The following is a 27,876-nucleotide window of genomic DNA, read 5'->3' as shown; positions in this document are numbered from 1 at the left end:
CCAATGTCATAAAACAACATGTGTACTACTGTTTCATGAGAAACTATTTGTTCTGTAAACCTTCACCTGAAGTACAATAAAATATATATATATATAAAAGTATATACTATTGAGGCAAAAATAGTTCTCATATTCTTGCTACTTGCTCTGCCACTTCAGTCTGAAATTTAATACAATATCTAGTTACCTTTGATTAGTTGTTGTAACAAAATGATTACCAGTTTCCCATGAGGACAGTAATTTTCGTAGGATAAAATTCCACTGGAGTAGAAAAAAATAGGTATGCCTTTTTTTTAAGCATGTTCAGGAAAATAGAAAGTTAAACAATGAAATTACAGTATATGAGGAATATATTTTTACAAAGGAAATTTCATATGAATCTTTTTATCAAGAATGTCACACCTAACCCCAACCTCCATCTACAGTTACCAGTTGAATTTTCTTCTTACCAGTTGAATTTTCAAATATTCACCTCCCTGAAAGAAGAATGTATTTAGACTTAACATTGCCTAAGTTAAAAAGAGAGAATAGCAACGGCAACGAGAACAACCACAAAAAAGAAACCTTTAAACTCACCCTGTTGGTTGGCTGTGTCCGTAAAATCTGTGTTCCAGAAGTAAGCAGAGGGCGCCTAGTCTCTCAGCATATGTAAGCCAGGTATTATTCATTGATATCCATTTTCTATTGGCAGTGTCTGACCCTTCAGTCATCAGAAATACTGGACCTCCAGGTTTGTAGAAGGCACCATTAATGAAATATCTCTGTGAAAGTAATAACATTCTTGTAAGTCATTAATTCACCAGGTCTTGCAATTTGTTTGTGGTTTCTGATAACTGGGTGGCAGCATATTATGGTTTGTCAGATTTGGGTTATGGTCCTGAGATCCCATCTAAATCAATAACATTGCTCAATTCACTGTGCTACACTCTGCACAAATTTATTTTTTGCTTTTGGTGGTAACAGAGACCCAACACCAAATTGGCCATTTCAACCATTTTCAAGTGTACAATCCAGTGGTGTACATTGCACTCACAATATGCAACTGTCACTAGTATCTGTTTACATTTCACGCTAATATTTTAAATTCAAATTTAGAATGTGAGATTCTTGTTTGATTTTATACTTGTAGCTATTTTCTTTAAACTCCGGAAGTTTCAATTCCTAACAACATCAACATAAATATTTATTTGCTTTATGCAAATAATGTATAGTAATACACACACATTAGAATAACAATACCAATATTAAAAGAAACCCTTATGTTGCCATAGTTAAGTGCTCTCCTGCTAAATGAAGGATAGTGGTTCAAACCAACCAACTGCCCCAGGGGATTAATGGAAGCAGACCACCACATCTTTCTCCCAGGGAGTGCCTTCTGCAGAACCACTGACCTTTGGGTTAGAAGCCTAACCTTAAACACTGCACCTTCAGGGCTTCTTCTCATAAATATTACAGCCTAGGAAACACTGAGAGGCAGTTCTACTTTGTCCTTTATGGTTGCTATGAGTTGGAATCAACACGATGGCATACAGAAACAGCAACAATATTAAGCGAGATAATATGAGTGGTTTCAGTTCTGAGTTAGAAAGGGAAGCCAAGGTAGAAAGAGGGAGAGTGCTGACACATTGTGGGAATTGAAACCAATGCCACAAAAAAATTTGTGCATGAATTTTTGAATGAGAAACTAATTTATTGTGTAAATTTTCACCTAGAACACAATTAGAAAAAAAAGGACTGACAGTATGATTATTGAAAACTTATTTCTTTACAATTGTTTGTGTGTGCATGCATCCTTAGTATTTATTCAACAAGAGATATAAAGTCAGAGGGGCAGAGCCGACATGTCACTATAGACAGAAGCGCCATATCGTCTCTCTACAGCAAAGGCCCAAAAAACAAAGTAAAACAGAGAAAAACATCAATCCTAAAACCCTAAGCATCAAATGAAGGGATAAAGAACTCAAACAGCACCAAATGGAATACGTATCTAACAAAGAACAGAGCATGAGGAGAGCTGTGGAGCAGAGGTGCCGTAACAGCTAATGCAGCACAGACTCTCCATCTTGGACCCCTCAGCCACAAAGATTGGTGGACAAGGATTACAGGAAGGCAACTTCATGGAGCTCCCAGCAGGAGCCAGAAAACCTGGTAACCAGGGATACACGCTTTCCCACCTATCATTTTTCTTCCCTCTGCACAGCCTCCGCCACTTTCCAGTGGGCCACAGTTCCTCAGCCAGATAGACCCAGGCTCCTTGCTGCTTAGATTCACCCTGCCCTCCCAGCCAGATTCTTCAGTGTCATTTTGTTGTTGTTTTTTGCTTCTTTTTGTTTCTTCTCTCTTTCTCACCTCCTTCATTTACTTTCTTCTGCATATCTAGTGCCATGTGCCATCTCCACTCCTTCTTGGTGGGCTGCACTGTACTGCTTGATTGGGGAGCCTCTTTCCTGGTGGGCTCCCTCAGGACTTTTTTTTGGGGGGGTCTCTTAATTCTCTCTACCCTCCTTCCTTTCCTTTCTCTTAGCCATCTGGTCATGTGTGCTGTCTCTACAGCTTTTGGACATGTTGTGCCATCTTCTTGTCTGGGGAGCCCCAGACACATGACTACACTGGTATAAGCAGCCTCTCTGGTGAACTCCTTTGGGGCATTTTGTTTTTCTTTTGTCATTCGCAGTTTCTTTTCTCTCTCATTCTTCCTTCCTTTCCTTTCTCTGACCAACTGGCTCCATGTGCTGTCTCTGTCTTTTTCTGACAGGCAGCGCCACATTGCTTAGCTGGGAACCACTGGCACACAGCTTCCCCAGTCCATGCCACCACATTGGTGGGTTCCCTTGGAGAATTTTTTCCTCACTTTCTTGTCTCTTTCTACATTCTTTTCTTTCCTTTCTCTTGATCACCTGGTTGCGTGTAGCTTTTTTCTTTCTTTCTTTTTTGCTTTTTTTAATCTCTATCTCACTTTCTTGTTTTTCTTTCTCACCATCATCTGGCTGTGTGTACCTTTTTTTTTTTTTTCAGTTTTTTATCTCTCTCTCCCTTCTTTCCTTTCCTTTCTTTCATCCACCTAGCCACTTGTGCTAGTACTGTCCCTTCTTGATGGGCTGTGCCACACTGCCTGGCTAGAAAGCGGCTGGCACATAGCTTCCGTGGGTCCACACTACTTCAGTGATAGGCTCCCTCATCAGCATTTTTTTTTTTTTTTGGCTTCTGTTTCTCTCTCTTCTCTCTCTTCTTTCCCAAACCCACTAGCTCTACATATCTCATGCTCAGCATTCCTTCCTGCCTAACTGCACCTCATGTTGTGTGCCACACTCCTAAGTGACACAAGTGCAAACTACCAGATCCCGCCTTGCAGTGCCCAAGGCCCCACTCTGTTGAACACAGAAAGAGTTGGAAATTACCCATCCCCCCCTCTACCCAACCACTGGACCTACCCTGCTGGACCATAGCTGAGCAACCAGTGCTGCCCACCTGGACAAGATGTTGAGAAGTACGATGCCCAGAGAAGAGCAAACAACAAAGAATGCACAGCTCACCTGCCCAGACATAACAAAATAGAACAAAACAGCAGGACAAAGCAAACAAATCTACAACCAATAAACAAAGAACGTAATTCCTGAATGTCCCAAAGACAAGAGGCAATATCAAAACATTAAAAAAAAAAAAAAAAAAAAAAAACAGGACAGGAGAGCTCCAGAAAGCATCCAAAATAAAACAACAGATGATCTTCTGGTAGAAGAAAAGACACTGAAACTACCTGATAGGGAATTCAAAACTTTAATATTCAGGGCTTTCCAAGAGATAAAGTAAAATGGAGAAAAAAATAAGGAAAAATAGACAAAATCATGGAAAAGACAGACAAAACAATAGAAGAATTCAAAAAAATAATACAGACCATGGTCCCCACAGCACTCTGCCCAGCAATTCAGTCCCTCAGGGAGTTCTGATGTGTCTATGGAGCTTCCATGACCTTTCTTTGTACAAGTTGTGCTGGTTTCCCCAGTATTGTGTACTGTCTCACCCTTCACCAAGATACCACTTATCTATTGCCTATTTAGTATTTCCTTCCCATGGTCTCAGGGAACATCTAGCTCAGTTGGCATAACACATTTTATAAAGACAATGTTCTACATTCTACCTCAGTGAGTAGCGTCTGGGGTCATAAAAGCCTATGAGTAGCCATCTAAGATACTCCACTGGTCTCACCCAATTGAGTGCAAAGGAGAATGAAGAGAACAGGATACAAGGAAAAGGTTTGTTCAAAGGACTAATGGACCACAGCTACCAAGACTGCCACCAGACCAAGTCCAGTACAGCTAGATGGTACCTGGCTACCACCACTGACAGCTCTGACTGGGATCACAACAGAGGGTTCTGGACAGAGCTGGAGAAGTATGTAGAACAAAATTCTAACTCACAAAAAAGACCAGATTTACTGGCCTGATAGACTGGAGAAACCCCGAGAGTATGGTCCCCCAGACACCCTTTTAGCTCAGAGGTGAAGTCACTCCAGAGGTTCACCATTCAGCTGGGGATTGGACAGCCCCATAAAACAAAACAGGACTAATGAGGTACAGCAGTCCAGGGACAAGGACTAGAATGCAGGAGAGGGTAAGAAAGCTGGTGATAGGGAACCAAACTTTGAGTAGGGAGAGTGTTGATATGTCATGGGGTTGTTAACCATTATCATAAGGCAATATGTGTACTAACTGTTTAATGAGAAACTATATGTTCTGTAAACCTTCATCTAAGGTACAAAAAAAAAAAAAGAAATTATCTTTGTAAGATCAAATTGACAACAGCAACTCAAAAGTTTTGATGGGAAGCCTAGGGGCCAATGAGTTGAAGACAATGGTGATGGAGTAATTTGGAAAAGATTAGTGAGAATAGCAGCACAAATGGAAGATAGTAATCAATGTCACTGAAATGTACATGTAGAAATTTCTGAAATGGTGTATCTTTGGCTACATATATTTTGACCAAAAGAAAAAAAATGGTCCTCCAAGATCGAGAAGGGAGAGTGTTGACACGTTGTGGGGTTGTTAACCAATGTCATAATACAACATGTGTACTGTTTAATAAGAAACTATTTGTTTTGTAAACCTTCACCTAAAGTACAATAAAAAAATTTAAAAACAAAGAGCCCTCATCCACCAGAAGAAAGGAAATAATAAAGATCAAAGCAGAAATAAATGAAATACTGAACAGAAAATAATAGGAGAATCACCAAAACCAAAAGGTGGTTCTTTGGAAGAATCAAAACCATTGGCCAAATTGATTTTTAAAAAAAGGAGAAGAGGCAAATAACCCAAATAATAAATGAAATGATGGACATTACAACACACAGTACTGAAATAAAAAGGATCATAACAGACTACTATGAAAAACTAAACTCATAGAAATTTGAAATCCTACAGGAAATGGACAAATTACTAGAAACACACTACTTACCGAAACTAACACAAACTGAAGTTGATACTCTGAAGAAACCTGTAACAAGAGAAGCAAAGACAAAAGAAAAGAAAAAAAACTTCCAACAACAAAAAAGCCCTGGCCCAGGTGGTTCCACTGAAGAATTCTACCAAACTTTCAGAAAAGAGCTTACAACAAACTACTCAAAATATTTCAGAAGATAAAAGAGGAAGAGATACTTCCGAATTCATGCTCTAAAGCCACCATAACCCTGATACCTAATCCAGCAAAGAAACCACAAAAAAAGAAAATTACAAACCAATATCTCTCATGAATATAGATGCAAAAATTCTCAACAAAATTCTAGCCAATAGAATTCAGCATCATATCAAAAACATAATACACCACGAACAAGTGCGATTTATAACAGGTAAGCAAGGATGGTTCAACATTAGAAAATCAATCAACGTAATCCACCACATAAATAAAATAAAGAATCACATGATCATCTTAACTGAGACAGACAAGGCATTCAATAAAGTCTAACACCCATTCCTGATAAAAACTCTCAATAAAATAGGTAGAGAAAGGAAATTCCTCACCATAATAAAGGGCTTCTATACAAAACCAATAGCCAACAGTATCCTTAATGGAGAGAGGCTGAAAACATTCCCCTTGAGAATAGGAATGAGGTAAGTTTGCCCTTTATCACCACTCCTATTTACCTTTGTGCTTTAAGTCCTAGGTAGAGCAATAAGGCAAGAAAAAGAAATAAAGTGCATTCAGATTGGTAATGAAGAAGTAAAACTGTCCCTTTTTGTGGAGGATATGATACTATACATAGAAAACCCAAAAGACCCTAGGAGAAAACCACTGGAACTAATAACAAGATTCAACAGGGTAGCAGGATACAAGATAAATGTACAAAAATAAGTTGGATTCCTATGTGCCAATAAAGAGATCGACAAAAAAGAAATCAGGAAAACAATATCATTTATAATAGCCCCTAAAAAAAATAAAATACTTAGGAATAAATCTGACCAGGGATGTAAAAGACCTATACAAAGAAAACTACAAAACACTACAGCAGGAAACCAAAAGATACCTATATAAATGAAAAACCATACCACGCTTATGGATAGGTAGGCTCAACATTGTGAAAATGTCATTTCTACACAAATCAGTCTACGAATACAATGCAGTCTCAATCTAAATACCAATAGCATTCTTTAAAGAGATGGAAAGACTAATCATTAACTTTATATGGAAAGGGAAGAGGCCCTGGGCAAGTAAAGTACTAGTGAAGAAGAAGAATAAAGTAGGAATACTCTCACTACATGACCTCAGAACCTACTATACAGCTATGGTAGTCAAAACAGCCTGGCACTGGTGGAAGAACAGATACATTGACCATTGGAAAAGAACTGAGAACCCTGATGTAAATTCATGCACTTGTGGTCACCTGATCTTCGACATGGGCCCAAAGTCCATCAAATATGGAAAAGACAGTCTTTTTAACAAAGGGGGCTGGAAAAACTGTATGTCCATCTGCAAAAAAAGAAATAAACAGGAACGAGACCCCACACCATACACAAAAATTAATTCAAAATGGATCAAAGACCTAAATATAAAACCAAAAACTATAAAGATCATACAAGAAAAAATAGGATCAACTCTAGAGGCCATGCTACATGACATTAACAGGATACAAACCGTAACAATACGTAAACAACAGAAGATAAGCTAGATAACTGGGATCTTCTAAAACTTAAAAACTTACACTCATCAAAAGACTTCACCAAGAGTAAAAAGAGAACCTATAGAGTGGGGAAAAGAAAATTGGCTATGATAAATCCAACAAAGTTCTAATCTCTAACTTTTACAGGAAAATCTAACATCTCTAAAACAAAAAGACAAGTAATCCAATTAAAAAATAGGGAAAGGATATGAACAGACACCTCACCAAATAAGACACTCAAGGGGCTAACAGATATATGAGGAAATGCTCACGATCACTAGCCATTAGAGGAATGCAATTCAAAACCAAAATGAGGTACCATCTCACCCCAGCATTACTGGCACGAATCAAAAAAAACTGCAGATAACGAATTTTGTAGAGGCTGTGGGGAGATCAGAACTCTTACGCAATGCTTATGGGAATGCAAAATAATACAACCATTTTGGAAAATGATATGGCACTTCCTTAAAAAGCTATTAATAGAAATACCATATGATCCAGCAATCTCCTAGGAATATATCCTAGAGAAATAAGAGCCATCACAAATAGACATAAGCACACCCATGTTCATTACAGCATTGTTCACAATAGCAAAAAGATGGAAACAGCCTAGGTAGCCATCAACAGAAGAATGAATAAACAAATTATGGTAGGCATAAACAATGGAATACTATGCAACGATAAAGAATGATGAGTCTGTGAAACATCTCACAACATGGACAAATCTGGAGGGCATTGTGCTTAGTGAAATAAACCAACCACAAAAGTACAAATATTGTATAATATCACTACTATAACAACTCAGGAAAAGGTTTACACACAAAAAGAAACAATCTCTGATGGTTAGGAGGGAGGGGAGGGGTGGAGAGGGAAAAGCACTAAATAGACAATAGATAAGTGGTAACTTTGGTGAAGGGTAAGACAGTACACAATACTGGGGAAGCCAGCACACTTTGACCAACTCAATGTCATGCAAGCTCCATGTTTTCGTTGTTGTTAGGTTCCATCGAGTCAGTTCTGACTCACAGTGACCCTATGTACAACAGAAAGGAACAATGCCCAGTCTTGCATCATACTCACAATCTTTGTGATGCTTGAGCTTATTGTTGCAGCCACTGTGTCAATCCATTTCGCTGAGAGTCTTCCTCGTTTTCACTGGCCCTTTACCTTACCGATCATGATTTCCTTCTCCAGGGACTGATCCCTCTTGATAACCTGTCCAAACTATGTGAGAGGTAGTATCGCCATCCTCGCTTCTAAGGAGCATTCTGGTTGTGCTTCTTCCTAGACAGATTTGTTCATTCTTTTGGCAGTCCATGGTATATTCAATATTCTTCTCCAACACCACAACACAAAAGCATCAATTCTTCTTCAGTCTTCTTTATTCATTGTCCAGCTTTTACATGCATATGAGGAGATTGAAAACACCATGGCTTTGGTCAGGCACACCTTAGTCTTCAAGGTGACATTTTTGCTTCTCAATACTTTAAAGAAGTATTTTGCAGCATGTTTGTCAAACGTAATACATCTTTTGATTTCTTGACTACTGCTTCCATGGGTGTTGATTGTGGATCCATGTAAAATGAAATCCTTGACAACTTCAATCTCTTCCCCATTTATCATGATGTTTCTCATTGGTCCATTTGTGAGCATTTTTGTTTTGTTTATTTTGTGGTGTAATCCACAATGAAGGCTGTGGTCTTTGATCTTCATCAGTAAGTGCTTCCAGTCCTCCACAGAAGCTCCATAGACATATCCAAACTCTATGAGGGACCACATTCCTGGGATGAGGGCTGTGGGGACCATAGTCTAAGGGAACATCTAGCCCAATTGGCATAACAGTTTATAAAGAAAATGTTCTACATCCTATTTTGATAAGTAGTGTCTGGGGTCTAAAAAGCTTGTGATCAGTCATCTAATATACTTCACTGGTCTCACCCTTTCTGGAGCAAAAGAGAAAGAAAAACCAAAGACACAATATAAAGATTAGTCCATAGGACTAATGGACCACAAGTACCACAGCCTCTACTTGACTGAGTCCAGCACAACTAGATGGCGCCCAGCTGCCACCACGAACTCTTCTGACAGGGATCACAAAAGAGGGTCCTGGACAGAGCTGAAAAAAAATGTAGAACAAAATTCTGACACACACACACATACATTAAAAAAAAAAAAAGAGAGACCAGACTTGCTGGTCTGACAGAGACTAGAGAAACTCAGAGAGTATGACTCACCGACTCCATTTTAACTTAGTATTGAAGTCACTTCTGAGATTTACCTTTCAGCCAAAGAAGAGACAAACTCATAAAACAAAAAGAGTCTTAATGGACACACCAGCCCAGGGACAAGGACTAGAAGGCAGCAGGCAACAGCAAAGCTGGTAATTAGAATCCCAAGATCAAGAAGGGGAAAAAGTTGACATATCGTGGGGGTTGCAACCAATGTCACAAAACAATATGTGTATTTCTTTTTTAATGATAAATTAATTTGCTCTGTAAAACTTTATCTAAAATTATAATTTAAAAAAGGGATGTAAATTCAAAGTAGTGAGCACTCTATTCACTTAAGATCATTATCTCTGGTTAAGTCACAGACTTAGTAGACAATTAGCTCCTTTTGTATCATTTTATTTTCAATTTTTAATTGTTTTATTGGAAATGTTTACATGGTTCCAAAACTAAACCTGTAAAGCAATGTATATTAAAAAAAAAAGGATTATTTTATTTCCCAAACTTTTTGTCTCATTAAATGTAACCATTTTTACTAATTTTTAATTTAATTTTTTGTTACTTTTTGTTTTATATATATATACATATATATGTTTTTTTCTGCCTTGTCTGCTATTTTCACACAATATCTCATCTTGGAGATCATTACCTAGTAGTATATTAAGATGTTGAAATGTTCCTCATTCTCTTTTACAACTATATTTTATTTTCAAGTATAGATATACCTTATTAATTAAACTAGTATTTTATTAATGAACATTTGAATTATTTTCCATCCATTCATAGTCTAAGCATTGCTACAATAAATAGTACGTGCATATATCTTTTCATTGTTTTGCTAGTGTATCCTTGAGACAGGTTCCTGAAAGAGGATGTAATTTTACTAAATATTACTAAATTCCTCCCTAAAAAGGTTATACGATTTTTTCATTTCTACCTGGTATGTATGAGAGTGTCTAGTAACCAATAGTGTAGCCAACAGAGTAGGTTACCAAGCTAGATAAATGGTATTGGCAAGCAGTCAATAACTGTAACCAAAGTTTTTCCTAAGAATTCCAGAACTTCATGAAAAATCAACTCTACATACAAGAGATCAGAACACTTGAAGAGAAAAAAAAAATAACATGAAGAGAAGAAAACTATAGTGGCCATGCTCAGAATATATTAGAAGGAAAAATAAACGTGTTATAGAAATAATAACAATTACTCACAGAAATGAAGCATCTGGAGGTCAAGCTGGAGAAGAATTAGCAGAAATAAATGAAAAAGTGTTTAAGTTGAATTAGAGAGAAAATTAAAACTAAGTGAAATAGAAAATAGACACTCAACATGTGTAATTGGTGAATTTAAAGAAGAAAATGAATATATAAAATAGGAAAAATACATGATTCAAAAAATATTACAAAATAAATATACTGTGTCTCATGAAAAATGGGTATCAGCTTGTCAACACCAGCATGTGTCCCAAAATCCAAAAGCCCAAATCCTTTGCCGTTGAGTTGATTCTGACTGATTCTATATGAAATGAGAACTGCCATATATGGTTTCTAAGGGTAGATGGTGGATTCTAACCGCCGACCTTTTGGTTAGCATTCAAACTCTTAACCACTGTGCCACCAGAGCTCCAGAAGTGTCCTAGGAAATTTTATTTGCTTCAAAGAAAAAGAAAGGATCCTTCAGGTATTGAGGCAGAAATTTCCACATAAGGAAGTCTATATTTCACTGGACTCAAAATGCTATATAGCAACATGCAATGCTAAATGAGATTTTAACAATGCATATGAACTCAGGGAAGAAAATTCACAATCAAGAAGTACATACCTAGCCATTCAGATATCACACAAGTATTAAAACTCACAGAATATAATTATTTTAAGTCTTTCTTTAATAATCTACTGTGACAAAGGGATTGGGAGTGAAAAAATTATCTATTTATCTACAACACTAAGCCTAAAACAACCTACAGGTTATGGTTATTGAATAGAATGAAATGTTACAAAATATGAAAATTAGAAACATATACTGATCAAAAGTAGGAAAATGTAAAACAAAATTTCAAATTCTTATGGAATGTAGAATTTCTGGTTTCATGGAAACTGGATGAATTCTTGAAATCTTTTCCCTGAGATAATCCTTAAACCCCAAACCAAAAATATCCCATGAAGTCTTCTTAAAACCAAATAATAGTTTAGCTTAACTATTTAAGTATATCTGCCTTGAGCATTATGCTCTTTTAAGATCTATGTACATGGGATCAAATTGACAAAAGAAACTCAAAAGATTAGATAGGAAGCTTAGTGGATTTATGTTAATGGAGGAGGAATACATCAGAAAAGGAGGGTGACAATGATTGTGTAATTCGGGGAATGGAATCAATGTCACTGAATTGCAAACATTAAAACGGTTGAACTGGAGTATGTTTGGCTGTGTATACTCTCAACCACAACAAAATACATAAATTACAAACAAAATAGAAACACATGACTATACTCTCACAAACAAAAACAGAGAAGTAAAGGAGCAAAGGTGGAAAGTTACAGTGCACAGAGAAGGACTTTCTTTTTTACAAAATGATAGAAAGAAGCACTAAGAATAATAATGTTTTGTTGTTGTTGTTAGGTGCTGTCGAGTTGGTTCCGACCCTAGTGACCCCATTTACTAGAGAACAAAACACTGCCTGGTCCTCATCATCCTCATGATCATTATTATGCTTAAGCCCATTATCGCAGCCACTGTGTCAATCCGTCTCACTGAGGGTCTCCCTATTTTTCAGCGACCCTCTACTAAGCATGCTGTCCTTCTCCAGGGACTGGTCCCTCCTGATATCATGTCCAAAGTACCTGGGACAAAGTCTCCCCATCCTTCCTTCTAAACTGCTTTCTGACTCTACATCTTCCAAGACAGATTTGATTGTTCTTCTGGTTGTCCATGCTATATTCAATATTCTTCACCAACACTGTATTTCAAAGGCATCAGTTCTTCTTCGGTCTTCCTTATTCACTGTCCAGCTTTTACGTGCATGTGAGGCAATGGAAAACACTACAGCTTGTGTCAGGCGCACCTTAGTCCATAAAGTTCTATCTTTGCTTTTTAGTACTTTAAAGAAGTCTTTTGCAGCAGATTTGCACCATGCAATATGTCCTTTGATTTCTTAACTGCTGCTTCCATGGATAATGATTGTGCATCCTTGTAAAATGAAATCCTTGACAAATTTAATCTTTTGTCTGTTTATCATGATGTTGCTTATTTGCCTAGTTATGCAGATTTTTGTTTTCTTTATGTTGAGGTGTAATCCATACAGAAGGCTGTAGTCTTTGATCTTCATCAGTAAAGTGCTCCAAGTCCTCTTTGCTTTCAGTAAGCAAGCTTGTGCCTTCTGTAGGTGGTTAATGAGTCTTCTTCCACATAACCAGTCAAACTTGAGTTTATTGAAATATCTTATTTTGTAATCATATAAATACATTATGTAATTAAAAGACAAAATTAAATTTTACAATACCAATTTTAAAAATAATAAAATTGAAACAAATAAACACAAATGGCATCTGATTAGCAAATAACCACACAGAGAGGAACAATTCTGAGTGACTGAGAAGTCAGTAATTTAGCTGTGTATCTTAAGTAGAATCAACCTTATGGACAAATAGAATGCAAAGTAAATTTTAAAAAATATTTTAGTAACTATATTGATGGTGGCAGTGTTGGTATTATTATTCTGAGACTGCTGTGTAATGTGAGGTAAAGGAAATGAGTAATTGTGCAGTTTTCTAAATCTATTATCCTTAATGTCCTTTTCAAATCTGGTAAATAAAGAAAATGAATCAAGCATTTATACTGTCTTCCCAAAAAAAATTGTGTTACCATGTAACCAAATAATAGATGATGGGAATTTCTTTTATACATATATTCCAGCTAATAAATGAAGAATGAAAGGACTATTATGATAATTTTGCTAGCCTCAGTAAGAATTAATAGATCCAAGCACTGAGCATCAACAGTTTCTACCATATTAAGAATAATAAAGAATATTTCAAGCATTTCATATCTCTACATGAAAGAACTTACCATTATGAAGTAGACTTGCTCCTCTGCTCAAGTAAAAAAAAAAAAAAAAACTGAATTTTATCAATCTAATAGTTCCAGCAATGAATTTACAGAAAATGTGTGCAACCTCAAAAGCAAACAAGCGAAAAAATAACTGAAAATATCCCTTCAAAATAAAATGGTTCAGCAAAGAATGGCATGTTAGCTCAGTGAAATGTCCTGAAACCAAAAAACCAAAGTGGTTATCATCAAGTCTATTCTGACTCATGGTGAGCCCATCGTTGTTAGAGTAGGACTATGCTCCATAGAGTTTTCAAGGCTTTGACCTTTCAGAAGCAGATCACCAGATATTTCTTCTGAGGTGCCTCTAGCTGAGTTCAAACAACCAACTATCATGTTAGTAGTTCAACACCTAACCATTTGCACCAGCCAGGGACTGAAAACCTTCCTTATCTCTTCTGTAACTCCCACACTTCTGCAGCACCCTGGTCAGGACCTCAAGTTCACACCATCACCCGCTGTTGTCACCTGGCCTTGTGATTATTTTTTACCTGTCGCCATAAACGTGAATGAGTTCTGCTAAAATGGTCCAACTTTTGCCAGAACCAGCCCTCAGTAGGGAGCTTCTCTTTGCTGGTTGAGGCACCACGAGTCCGTCTCCAGAGAAAACTCTGAGCACAGGAACAGAAAAGCAGCAGCAGCAGCCACCCAAAGGCTTGGGCCATGGTGGTTTTGCAGAAAACAGTTTCCACAGTTTGGGCTATTTCTACTGCAATCGCCCCCACCCTATTGCAACACTGACAGATATCAGTAGTGAATCTTGGCCCCTGGGGCTACATGATGTTATCTTTACCTAGAAACGTAGGTATGCCATCTCCCACACCTCCTGAGACTATGGGGACATTCAAGTAGAAACGAATCAAATGGGTGAGAGGAAAAGATGCCTGCAAGTGGCTTTCCACCCCAGCTGTTTGAGTGGAGACCCTGGCCTAGTGGTCCCAAGGACTGCAAGAACCACCAAAGGCGGGAGACCTTGTTTTTGCTTCCTTGCCTCTTGTGGGGGTCTTCCACTAGGACTCCAAGACCGCATGTATAGAATGACAAGACAAAACTAAAGTCCAGATTCCAAATGGTGTGCAATCTCTGTGCAGAAACCCAAGCAGTTTCACATTCCTGTTCCCTCTACTTCTCTCATTGTAGAACTGGTGCTGCTATTGCTTTCTCATCCTAATCTTGATCACCACCATCATCACCCTGTTGTCACTAACACCACTGCCATAAAAAAGTTCTGAGATGCCCAAACCCTACTGACCTCCTGGAGAGTTAAGGAGTTACCATGACTTTTGTGCCTTGGAATGTCTTGTAGTAGAGTTAAGTATGCAACATATGCACAGGAAAAAGAGAGAAGAGAGAAAGGCATTAGAGGAATGGTCCGGGAGGGCATTAACTCAACACGAGTCCATGTCAGTATGGAATTGGAGGGTTTTTAAAGTCGCAAGGATTTCCATAAAGGTGAGAAGTTGGGTTGGTGTCTTGAGTTCTCAGCGACATTCTTACATGCCTAGAGCCTAAAGAATAATTAACATCACTGGCTGAGATGTCAGACTGCCTCTGTTTGAAGCTCTAACTCATGGTGACCTTATGTGTAACAAAACAAAACCTTGCCTGGTCCTGCACCATTCTCATAATTTTTGGTACGTTTGCATCCATTGTTGCAACCACATCTCACTCCATCTCATGGCGGGATTCATTTATTTTTGCTGACCTTCTATGTTATCAAACATGACGTCCTTTTCTAGCAACTGGTCTTTCCTGATGACGTGTACAAAGTAAGCATGAAAAAATCTCCTCATTCTCTGTGGCTTCTAAGGAGCATTCTATCAGTGCCTAATATTTTGTGTGTTGGCTATTATTTTAATTGTCTGGAAGAGTAGTGCTTATATTACAAGTTTCTGACCTGCTTTTGCCACTTAATCTTAATCTCCTAAAAATACACCTGAACATAAAGTTCTCCCTGCAGCTGTTGTTATTAGGTGCTGTCAGGTAGGTTCTGACTCATAGAACCCTATGCATAACAGAAGGAAACACTGCCCAGTTCTGTGCCATCCTCATAGTCTTTGCTATGTTTGAGCCCATTGTTGCAACAACTGTATCAATCCATCTCATTGAAGGTCTTTCTCATTTTCCTGACCCTTTATCCTACTAACTATAACTTCCTTCTCCAGGTACTGGTCCATCCTGGTAACATGCCAAGTACATAAGATGAAGTTTTACCATCCTCGTTTCCAAGGAGCACTCTGGTAATACTTATGCCTAGACATACTTGTTACTTCTGGAAATCCAATGTATATTCAATATTCTTGGCCAACACCATACTTAAAAGGTATCAATTCTTCTTCATTCTTCTTTATTAATTGTCTAGTTTTCAAATGTATATGAGGTGACTGAAAATACCATGGTTTGGGTCAGGTTCACCTCAGTCCTCAAACTGACAGCTTTGCTCTTCAACACTTTAAAGAGTTCTTTTGCAGCAGATTTGCCCAATGGAACACATAGTTGGATTTCTTGATTACTGTTTCCATGAGTGTTGATTGTAGATTCTGCAGAGATATATAAATTAAGAGCATCAATAAATTCTTTCGCCTCAAGGAACCCTGACTTTTCTATTATTTGATTTGTATTATGGAGCAGTAAATGCTTTGCAGCTTTCTGGTCCTGTTTCCACATAGGCTCATCGCCTCACCGAAGCTGGAAGTAAGCATTTGAGAACTTGTCCCACCAAAGTTTCTTGTCCATGTCTTTTAGTTCTTTCCATCCAAAACCTCAAGTTTATATATCTATTTAATGACAAAATGCAAACACAAAGTTCTGACTTTTTCAGTCATTTGATGAGGTAATTTTTCCTTCCAGAAATGAAATATTTGTTATTTTTAATAATAATATTAAAAAACAAATAATGATGGGATCCTGAGTTATTCTTTAATTCTTTACACTATTGCTAAGAATATCTTAATAAGGCCTATTTGATTTCATAACTGTTTAAAATAGACTGTCCCAGTATCCCCCCTTTTCTGCTCCCATGCTTAGCAAAGAATATTTCCTGTCCAATATTAGAAATCAATGTTAAATATAAAAGATGGTATAAATGAAAATTTTAGAGGTAATGGGTACCCTAGACCTTGAGTATGGTGGTTATTATATAACTAGCCATCTATCAAACCTCATAGAATTATAGATTTAAAATTGAAAAATTTTATAGCTTGTAACTAGTTCCAAAATAAAGTTCACTTGTAAGGAATTCATGGATCAATAGAATCTAAATATGGGCATTTGATTGAGAATAAAGTATAACTTAATGAAGTTAATATGCAAATAACAAATCACCACCTTCCAAAAAAATTTATGGATTCTAGAGCCTGGAGCATTAAAAGGAGAGAATGAAAAGGTCAACTTGGAAAAGATAAAGAGCAGGAATAATTTTTTTATGGCCAGCATCTTGTCCCATAAAAATACTGACTACCACATAGGAATGGTATCCAAGGGCAGCACTGCTCCACAATAGAGAGGTGATGTCAGCAACAGATGAGGAGAATTTTACACATTGTACATAGGAGGCCAGTGGCATAAATGATTTTTAATGTTGCTATTGTGTGATAATTCTCTGGTGCTAGTATTTTTCTCAGTATAGAAAAGATTTATATTACTTTTAGAATTAATGTGACATTATTCCTGCTGACAGTATGTTTGTTTTTACTTTCAGTTGTGGGGAGTGTTGTCTTCATATGAATATTGCAAAGTAGTAGCTGAGATTTTGTGCAAACCTTTTCCACAAAAGAACTACTGTTTCTAGTATTTGGTTACCTCAATAGAGAAAGAAGTAAGCTACAAATAAGCAAAAGAGAAGGTAGAGGATGTAATGTGTGGAGCTAAGTTGGTGAAAGAAATAAAAGAAAGAAGAGAGAGAAACAGGAGTGAAAAAATGAAAAAAAAAAAGAAAAAAAATGAAAGGGGGAAAAAAAAGTAAATAAAATGGTGGTGAGGTGAGACTGAGCCAGTGGTGGAGAGGTAGACCTGGTTAGGCCATGTGCTGATGGCTCTCTAGCTGAGTGGTGCGGCTTAGCCTGTCAAGAGGGGATGTGAGTTGTGCATAGGGTTAGGTGGGTGGGAGAAAAGAAAAGACGAAGGGAACGTAAGAAAAGAAAGAACTAAAAGCAACAACATCAACAAAAAAATCTGGTGCTGATGTAGTCAACCTTTAGGGGTAGGGTGAAATAGGGATGGTGGCGAGCTGGTGTCTCTCTCACCAGACCGCTGAACACCTCCCCTCAGGAAGGGTCACAGGCAGTGCAGGGCCTTGGTGGGAGGTAGAAGGAAAAGGGAGAAGGGGAAAGATAAAGAAAAATAAAAAATATACTGCTGAGGTAGCTGGCCTGTGGGGGCAGTGCAGACGTAAGGAAGCTGTGTGTTAGTGACTCTGTAGCAAAGCAGAGCTTAATGGCTCTACGAGAATATAGGGCAGTGCATGGGGCTAGGTGTGTGGGAGAAAGGATAGGAAGGAACAAAGACAGAGGAAAGAAACAACAATAAAAAATCATGGTGAAAGAGCCAGCCAGTAACGGTGGCACAGACCCAGGGAGACTGAAAGCCAGTGGCTCTCTATTCAAGCAGTGCAGCACAGCCCTTTGAGAAGGGGCAGGGGTAGCATACAGGGCTAGGTGGGTGGGAGAAAGCAAAAGAAGTCTAGGAGAGAGAGAAGAAAGAAAAAAAAATCAAAGTAAACAAACTAAAAAAATATAGCACTGAAAGAGACAACCCCCTAAGGCAGCACAGACCAAGGGAGGCTGTGTGCTGGAGACTGTCTACCCTAGTGATGTGTCATGACCTTTCAAGAAGGGGCAGGGATGGCACACGGGCTAGGTGGACAGGAGACAAAAAAGGAAGGAAGGGAGAGAGAGAGAAGAAACAAACAAAAATATATGGTGCTGAGGGAGCTGGCTGGTGGGTGTGGCACAGGACTGGTGAGGCCCTGTGTTGGTGTTTCTCTAGCCATGCAGTGCAGCAAGGCCCATTAACAGGGGATGGGAAAGGCACATGGGGCTTGGTGGGCAGGAGACATAAAAAGAAGTTAGGGATAGAGAGAGAAGAAATAAAAAACAAAATAATAATAATAATATGGCACTGAAGGAGCCAGATGGTGGGACAGTACTGATCTTGGAAGGTTGTGTGCCAATTACTTTCTAGTCAAGTGGTGAACATGGCCCTTCAAGAAGGGGTGGGGACAGTGCACTGGCTAGATCGGTGAGAGAAATGAAAGAAAGGAAAGGAGAGAGAGAGAGAAGAAACAAACAAACAAAAAAAAAAAGCCAAAAACACAGTAACAAAAAAAAAATAAAATGGTGCTAGGTGAACTGATTGTTTGGGGGGCGGGGGGGGGGGACCTGAGGAACAGTGAGCTGATATCTCTCCATCTGAGTGATCGTGGACCATTGACAAACAGCAGAGGCTTTGTACAGGGCAGAAGGGTTGGGGGTGGGAAAGTGTGTATCCCTGGTCACCAGGGTATTTCTCCTACTGAGACTTCCATAAAGTTGCCTTCCTGTACTCCCTGTCTGCCGTCCTTGGTGGCTGAGGTTCAAGATAGCAAATCTGTGACATGTTAGGTGGTAGGGGAGCTCCACTACATAGCTCTCATCGTTCGCTGTTCTCTTGTCAGTTTTTTATTCCATTCAGTGATTGATTGATTTTTTATCACATCATTTGTTGCTTAGGGTTCTAGTATTGACGCCTGTGTCTGTTTTACTTAGTTTTCAAGTCTTTGCTGCAAAAGGATGTCATGGTGCTTCTAGCAAGCACCACGTTGGCTCCACTTTGGGTATATCTGTAGTTTGAACTTCAATCCCAATTGAGAATTAAATTACTTGTTTCAAGGTTTTTTTTTAAAAAAAGCCATTCATGTTTATAAGAAAAACAGACAGAAACTTGACAGAAGGGAACTTTCCTGCAGTTCCAAAAAATTAAACAAGCATTAACTTTATATGAGAAGAAAGAGGTCATTAAAAAAAAAAAGGGAAAAGATCATTAAAAAGATAAGAAAGAAGGAAAAGAGCAAAACGGATGTCAGAAGAAAGTCTGAAATTTGCTTTTGAACATAGAGCCATTAAGCAAATGGAAGAAACGAACTTCAAGAGCAGAACAGAAGATTTCAAAGGGCGGTTCAAGAAGATAAAGTAAAGCATTACAATGTAATGTGCAAATACCTGGAGTTAGAAAACCAAAAGAGAAGAACATGCTCTGCATTTCCCAAGCTGAAAGAACTAAAGAAAAAATGTAAACCTCGCATTGCAATTTTGAAGGATTCTACGGGCAAAATATTGAACGACTCAGAAAGCAGCAAAAGATGGAAGGAATACACAGAGTCACTGTACAAAAAAGAAAATAGAAATTCTCACAAATAGACTGATAAACGACATCAAGCTAAACAGAGAAAAGAAATTGTCAAGGATTTCATTTTGCTTGGATCCACGATCAACGTCCACGGAAGCAGCAGCCAAGAAATTAAATGATGTACTACATTGGATAAATCTGCTCCAAAAGATCTCTTTAAAGTGTTGAACAGCAAAGATGTCATTTTGAGGACCAAGGTGTGCCTGATTCAAGCCATGATATTTTCAAGCATCTCTTATGCTTGGGAAATCTGTTGTTCTTAGGTGCTATCCAGTCAGTTGTGACTAATAGTGACCCTGTGTACAACAGAATGAAACATCACCCAGTACTGCACCACCCTTACAACCTTACAATTGTTGTTACACTGGAGCTCATTGTTGCAGCCACTGTGTCCATCAACCTTGTTGAGGGTCTTCCTCTTTTCCACTGGCCTTTAATTTACCAAGCATGATGTCCTCCTCCAAGGACTGATCCATCCTGATAACATGTCCAAAGTATGTGAGACATAGTCTCGAAATCCCTGTTCCTACAGAGAATTCTGACTGTACATCTTCCAAGACATATTTATCTGTTCTTTTGGCAGTCCATGGTATATTCAAAATTCTTCACAAACACCACAATTTGAAGATGTCAATTCCTCTTCAGTTTTCCTTATTCATCATCCAGCTTTCACATGCATATTAGGTGATTGAAAATACCATGGGTTGGGGCAAGCACACCTTAGTCTTCTAGGAGACATCTTTGCTTTTTAACACTTTAAATAGGTCTTTTGCAGCAGATTTACCCAGTGTGTCTTTTGATTTCTTCTGCTGTTTCCATGGGTGTTGATTGTAGATCCACGTAAAATGAAATGCTGTCAGTGATAGGATTATATCCATATGCATACAAGGAAGACCAGTTAATAAGACTATTATTCAAATCCACACACCAACCACTAAAGCCAAAGATGAAGAAATTGAAGATTTTTATCATCTTCTGCAGTCTGAAATTGATTGAACATGCAATCAGGATGCATTGATAATTACTGGAGATTGGAATGAGAAAGTTGGAAACAAAGAAGAAGGATCAGTAGCTGGAAAATATGGTCTTGGTGATAGAAAGGAATCTGGAGATAGCATGATAGAATTATGCAAGACCAATGACTTCTTCATTGCAAATACTTTTTTTCACCAACATAGACAATAACTATACACTTGGACCTCACCAGATGAAATACACAGGAATCAAATCGACTGCATCTGTGGAAAGAGACAATGGAAAAGCTCAATATCATCAGTCAGAACAAGGCCAGGGACCAACTGCAGAAGAGACCATCAATTGCTCATATGCAAGTTCAACTGGAAACCAAAGAAAATTAGAAGAAGTCCACAAAAGCCAAAGTACGAACTTGAGTATATCCCACCTGAATTTAGAGACCATCTAAAAAAACAGATTTGACACGCTGAACACTAATGACCCAAGACCAGATGAGATGAGGAATGACATCAAGGACATCATACATGAAGAAAGCAAGAGGTCACTAAAAAAATAAGAAAGAAAAAAACCAAAATGGATGTCAGAAGAGACTCTGAAATTTGCTCTTGAGTGTTAAGTAGCTAAAGCAAAAGGAAGAAATGATGAAGTAAAACACTAGACAATTTCAAAAGATTGCTCAAGAAGACAAATTAAAGTATTATGATGACATGTGCAAAGACCTTTCAAGCTGAAAGAACTGAAGAAAACATTCAAGCCTCGAGTTGCAATACTGAAGGTTTCTACAGGGAAAATATTAAACGACACAAGAAGTATCAAAAGAAGATGGACAGAATACAGAGAGTCACTGTACCAAAAAGATCTGGTCGACTTTCAACAATTTCAGGAGGTAGCATATGATCAGGAACTGATAGTACTGAAAGAAGAAGTCCAAGCTGCATTGAAGGCATTGAAAAACAAAGCTCCAGGAATTGATGGAATACCAACTGAGATGTTTCAACAAACAGATGCAGTGCTGGAAGTGCCCACTCATTTATGCCAAGAAATTTGAACGACAGCTGCCTGGCCATGTGACTGGAAGAAATCCATATTTATGCACATTCCAAAGAAAGGTGATCCAGCCAAATGTGGAAATTATCAAACAATATCATTAATATCACACACAAGTCAAATTTTGCTGAAGATCATTCAAAAGTGGCTGCAGCAGTATATTGACAGCAAACTGCCAGAAATTCAAGCCAGATTCAGAAAAGGACATGGAACAAGGGATATCATTGCTGATGTCCGATGGATCCTGGCTGAAAGCAGAGAATACCAGATGTTTACCTGTGTTTTATTGCCTATGCAAAGGCATTCGACTATGTGATCATAACAAATTATGGATAATATTGCAAAGAATGGTAATTCCAGAACACTTCAATGTGCCCACTAGGAAACTGTACATAGATCAAGAGGCAGTTGTTTAAACAGAACAAGGGGATAGTGTGTGGTTTAAAGTCAGCAAAGGTGTGGGTCAGGATTGTATCCTTTCACCATACCTATTCAATCTGTATGCTGAGCAAACAATCCGAGAAGCTGGACTATATGAAGAAGAACGGGGCATCAATACTGGAAGAAGACTCATTAACAACCTGCAATATGCAGATGAAACAACCTTGCTTGCCGAAAGTGAAGAGGACTTAAAGCACTTACTGATGAAGATCAAAGACTACAGATTTCAGTATGGATTACACCTCAACATAAAGAAAACCAAAATCCTCACAACTTTACCAATAAGCAACATCAAAATAAACTGTGAAAACATTGTAGTTGTCAAGGACTTCATTTTATTTGGATCCACAATCAATGCCCATGGAAGCAGCAGTCAGGAAATCAATTGATGTATCACATTGGGCAAATATGCTGCAAAAGTTGCAAGCTATTATATTTTCAATCACCTCATATGCACTCAAAAGCTGGACAATGAGACTTCCAGGCAACATGGCACTGTATACAGAAGAACCACGCCATCCCTCCACATCAAAGATCTGAAAAACTAAGTCAGAGACACACGTCAATCCTGAAACCCTAAGCATCAAATGAAGAGATAAAGAACTCAGCCAAGCACCAAATAGAGTAAGAAACTGACCGAGAACAGAGAGTGAGGACAGATACATGCTGAGGTCCCCTATCAGCTACTGCAGCACCCATCTGCCATCCTGGACTTCTATCAGAGTTCAGTGAATAGGGGGTATGAGAAAGCAGCTTCACGGAGTTTCCAGCAGGAGACAGAACAACCCATAACCAGCGATATATGCTTTCCTACCCACCACCCGTCTCCACCCCCATCTGGCCTCTTTTGCTTCCTGCAGCCACAGTTTTTTGGCCAGGAAGCACAAGCTTCACCCCAGTGTCACTTGGATTTCACCCACCTGCACTGGCCGGCTCCTTGAGTACAATTTGTTGGCTGCTGATGTTGCTTTTATCCGCTTCTTTAGAGTTCTTCCTTGCCTCTCACCACTCTCCCTTCTCTCAAATACCTGGCTCCGTATTCCAACCTTGCTTCTTCCTGAAAGGGTGCAAAACACCGCTCAACTGTGAAAGTGCTTTCGGAAACATGCCGCCATGCTGGTGGGATGCCCAGGACTTTTTTTGTTTGTTTGTTCTGATTTGTTTGTTTGTTTGTTTTCTTTTTATTTTCTCAGCTTGGGAGCCCTTTCTAGTCAGGCAGTACTACGTGACTTGGGAGCTACAGAGTAAGCTCTGTGCAGACACACAGTGACATCCCTGGGGGCATTTCTTCTTTCTTGTTTTTTTTTTTTTAGTTTATTTATTTATTTTTTATTTTGTTTTCTTCTGTCTCTTTTTCCCTTTCTTCATTTTGAGTTTCTCATCTCTCTATACTAACTTTCTCTTCCTGTCTCTGGAATACCTTGTGTTGTGTGACAGCTCTACCACTTTTATCCAGGCTGTACTTCACAGCGTGGGTGCAACTTCCTCAGTCTTACCAGCTGCACTGGTGGGATCCCCAGGGGTTTTACTTTTTATCCTCTAATTATTATTTATTCATTTTTTATTTTACTCTTTTTTTAATTATTTTATTTTTCTCCATTTCTGAGTCTTTCATCTCTTCACTTAAACAGAAAGCTCCCTTAGCACTCTTTTTTCTTTGTTTGTCTGTATGTTTTTGGCTCACGTTCCTCTCTTCTCTCTCTCCTCTTTTCCATACTGCTCTTAGCTCCACAAACCACAATCTCCCCCTCCTATCCCATCCTTTCAGTCAAAGTATGTGCTACAAACAACTCATCCCAGCAACTCCCCTTTAGCTGGACCTGCCTTGCTGTACCAAACCTAACAGACTGACCCTCCCCGTTGGAGAAGGAGGTGAAAACTATCATTCCCACAGACGAGCAAGCAACAAAGAAGGCAGAGCCCAGCTGCCTAGACATAACAAAATAAAACAAAAAATCAGGATGAAACAAACAAATCTATAAACAATAAATGAGGAAAATAACTACTGAATGCCCCAAAGACAGCAGACAATATCAAAACATATACAAAAACAGAACAGGATGGTTACAGTAGGCATCCAAAATAAAACACCAAATGACTTTCCAGTAGAATAAAAGGCTCTAGAACTACCTGATTGGGAATTCAAATCTCTAATACTCAAAATTATCCAAGAATTTAAGTAAAAAGCAGACAAAAATGGGGAAAAAAGACAAATTCAAGGAAAATACAGACAAAAAACATGGAAGAACTCATGAAAATAATACAGGAACAAAATACTAAAATAAATTCACAGCTATAAATCACACAAAAACAACAATTAGAAATTAAAAAAGATAAACAACGAGATTTCAGAAATGGACAGTGTCATAGAAGGGCTGAGGAGCAGGTTTGAAATGATGGAAGACAGGATCAGCAAAATTGAAGAAAAATACTTGGATAGAACCCTATTTGAAGAAAAATCAGAAAAAAGAACAAAGAAACATGAAGAAACTCTGAGAATTATGTGGGATACAATAAAAAGCCAAAATTTGCTAGTGATTGGATTTCCAGAACTGGGAGAAAACAGAAAACACTGAGAGGGTCATTGAAAAATTGTTGACAGAAAACTTCCCCAATATCATGGAAGATGAAAAGCTGACCATCCAAGAAGCTCAATGAACCCCTTATAGGATAGACCCCAAAAGAAAATCACCAAGGCATATCATAATCACATCCACTAAAACCAAAGACAAAGAATCCTGAGAGGAGCTCGAGAAAACAAAAAGTCACGTACAGAGGAGAAACAATAAGATTAAGCTTGGATTATTCGGTAGAAACCAGGCAGGCAAGAAAGCAATAAAATCACATTTACAAAAACTTGAAAGAAAAAGATTGTCAACCAAGAATAATATATCTTGCAAAACTCTCATTCTGATATGATGATGAAATTAGATCATTTCCAGATGAACAAAAAATTTAAATGACTGTGTAAAAACAAAACCAAACTTACAAGAACTATTAAAGGGAGTCCTTTGATCTGAGAACAAAGAACATTAGATGACAGGCTGAATCTAGGACAAAGGATTGTACCAGCCAAATACCAACCTAGGAAATGAACTCTCAAGGACTATCCAAAACACACAAATTACAACAGGGAACCAGAGAGGTCAATCTGTAAATGACAACATTATCAGAACAATAAAAGAAGGAATAAACGGTGTAGGTATAGAACCTTCTAACAGAGAGGAAGGCAAACCAATATCAAGTAATAATAGACTGATTCAAACCTTGGAAGATAAGATAAGGGTAAATTTTAAGGTACCACAAAGAAAGTTAACAAACCTGCTCATCAAAATAAACAAGAAAAACAAAAAGTCTCAGTAAAAACAAAACCTACAAAAACAAAAGAAATGAAAAAAAAAATCCACAAACAAAAGGAATTCAGCACAGGAGAGTAAGAGGAACAAACAAAACGTCAGCACCACAAAAAAAAGCACTACAAAATGACAGCAATAAATCCACACCTATCAGTAATTACACTGATTGTAAATGGCCTAAATGCACCCATAAAGAGATGGAGAGTGACAGAATGGATTAAAAAAAAGAAAAAAAAAACAGGATCCATCAATTTTCTGTCTACAAGAGACACACCTTAGAAACAAAAAGGTAAATTTATTAAAAATCAAAGGATGGAAAAAAAATATCAAGCAAACAACAACCAAAAAAGAACAGGAGTGGCAATTCTAATCTCAGATACAATACACTTTAAAACAAAATCCACCAAAAAAGACAAAGAAGGACCCTAAATAATGATTAAGCAGACGATCCATCATGAAGACGTAACCATAATAACCATCAGTGCACTCAATGACCAGGTTCCAATATACATAAAACAAACTCTAACAGCACTGAAAAGAGAAATTGAAAGTTCCGCACTAATAGAAAGAGACTTCAAAACACCACTCTCAGTAAAGGACAGAACATATAGAAAGCAACTCAAAAAAGATTCAGAAGACCTAAGGGCACAATCGGCCTACTTGACCTCATAGACATATATAGAATACTCCATCCAACAGCTGCAAAGTACACATTTTTTTCCAGTGCACGTAGAGTGTTCTCCAGAATAGACCACATCTTAGACCACAGAGAAATCCTCAACAAGATCCAAAACACACAACAACATCACGGTAGAAATCAACAACAGGAAGAGCAAGGAAAAAAAATCAATTACATGGAAACAGAATATCAGCCTGCTTACAACATCACAGGGTAATACAAGAAATCAGAGATGGAATCAAAAAGTTCCTAGAATCAAACAAGAATGAAAACACATTATACCAAAACCTTTGGGACACAGCAAAGGCTGTCCTCAGAGGACAATTTATAACAATACATGCACACATCAAAAAAGAAGAAAGGGATGAAAGCAAAACATTAACTATAGAACTCGAACAAGTAGAAAGAACAGCAAAAAACAATGCACAACCACTAGAAAAAGGAAATAATAAAAATCAGCAGAAATAAATGAAATAGAGAATAGAAAGAATCAAAAAAAATCAAAATTTGGCTCTTTGAAAGGATCAACAAAATCGACAAATCACTTGGCAGACTGACAAAAGAAAAACAGGAAAGGACACAAATAACCCATATACGAAATGAAATGGGCGACATTACAACAGACCCAACTGAAATAAAAATGATCATAACAGAGTATTATGAAAAGCTATACAACGACAAATTTGAAAACCTAGTGGAAATGGATAAATTTACAGAAACACAATATCTACACAAACTACCACAAAGTGATGTTAAAAATCTGAACAGACCCATTACAAGAGAAGAGATTGAAAAGGTAATAAAAACAAAAAAAAACTCCAATAAAAAATACCCTGACCCAGATGGCTTTAATGGAGAATTCTACCAAACATTCAGAGAAGAGCTTATACCGGTACTACTCAAACTATTTCAGAACATAGAAAAAGAAGGGATACTTCTAAATTCATTTTAGGAAGCCAGCATAACCCTGATAACAAAACCAGGCAAATGATGCCACAAAAAAAGAAAATTACAGACCAATATCTCTCATGAACATAGATGCAAAAATTCTCAACAAAATTCTAGCCGATAGAATTCAGTACCATATAAAAAAAATAATACACCACTACGAAGTAGGATTCATACCAGGTATGCCAGGATGGCTCAACATTAGAAAATCAATCACCACATAAATAAAAGGAAAGAAAGGAATCACATGATCATCTCAATTGATACAGAAAAGGCATTCGACAAAGTCCAACACTGATTTCTGATAAAAACTCTCAATAAACTTGGTAGAGAATACACAGAAAACCCCAAGGAAACCACAAGAAAACTACTGGAACTAATAGATTTCAGCAAAGTTTCAGGATACAAGATAAACATACAAAAATCAATTGGATTCCTGTACACCAACAAAGAGAACCTTGAAGAGGAAATCACCAAATCGATACCATTTACAATAGCCCCCAAGAAGATAAAATACTTAGGAATAAATCTAACCAGAGATGTAAAAGATCTTTACAGAGAAAACTA

General features: G+C 37.8%; 1 protein-coding gene across 1 annotated transcript in view; it reads right to left on the bottom strand.

Annotated features, from left to right (window-relative positions):
• Positions 1 to 27,876, bottom strand: part of LOC101359661 (putative serine protease K12H4.7) — an 84,732-nt gene that overhangs the window by 42,638 nt on the left and 14,218 nt on the right. The window contains exon 2 of the mRNA XM_023740122.1: positions 577 to 761. Within this exon, the coding sequence (XP_023595890.1) occupies positions 577 to 761 (185 nt within the window). The remainder of the gene's footprint in view (positions 1 to 576; positions 762 to 27,876) is intronic.

The sequence above is a fragment of the Trichechus manatus genome, unplaced genomic scaffold (assembly GCF_000243295.1).
Source record: "Trichechus manatus latirostris isolate Lorelei unplaced genomic scaffold, TriManLat1.0 scaffold00147, whole genome shotgun sequence".
NCBI lineage: Eukaryota > Metazoa > Chordata > Mammalia > Sirenia > Trichechidae > Trichechus > Trichechus manatus.
The sequence above is the reverse complement of the archived record's forward strand: the minus strand, read 5'-3'. Positions and strand labels throughout refer to the sequence as shown.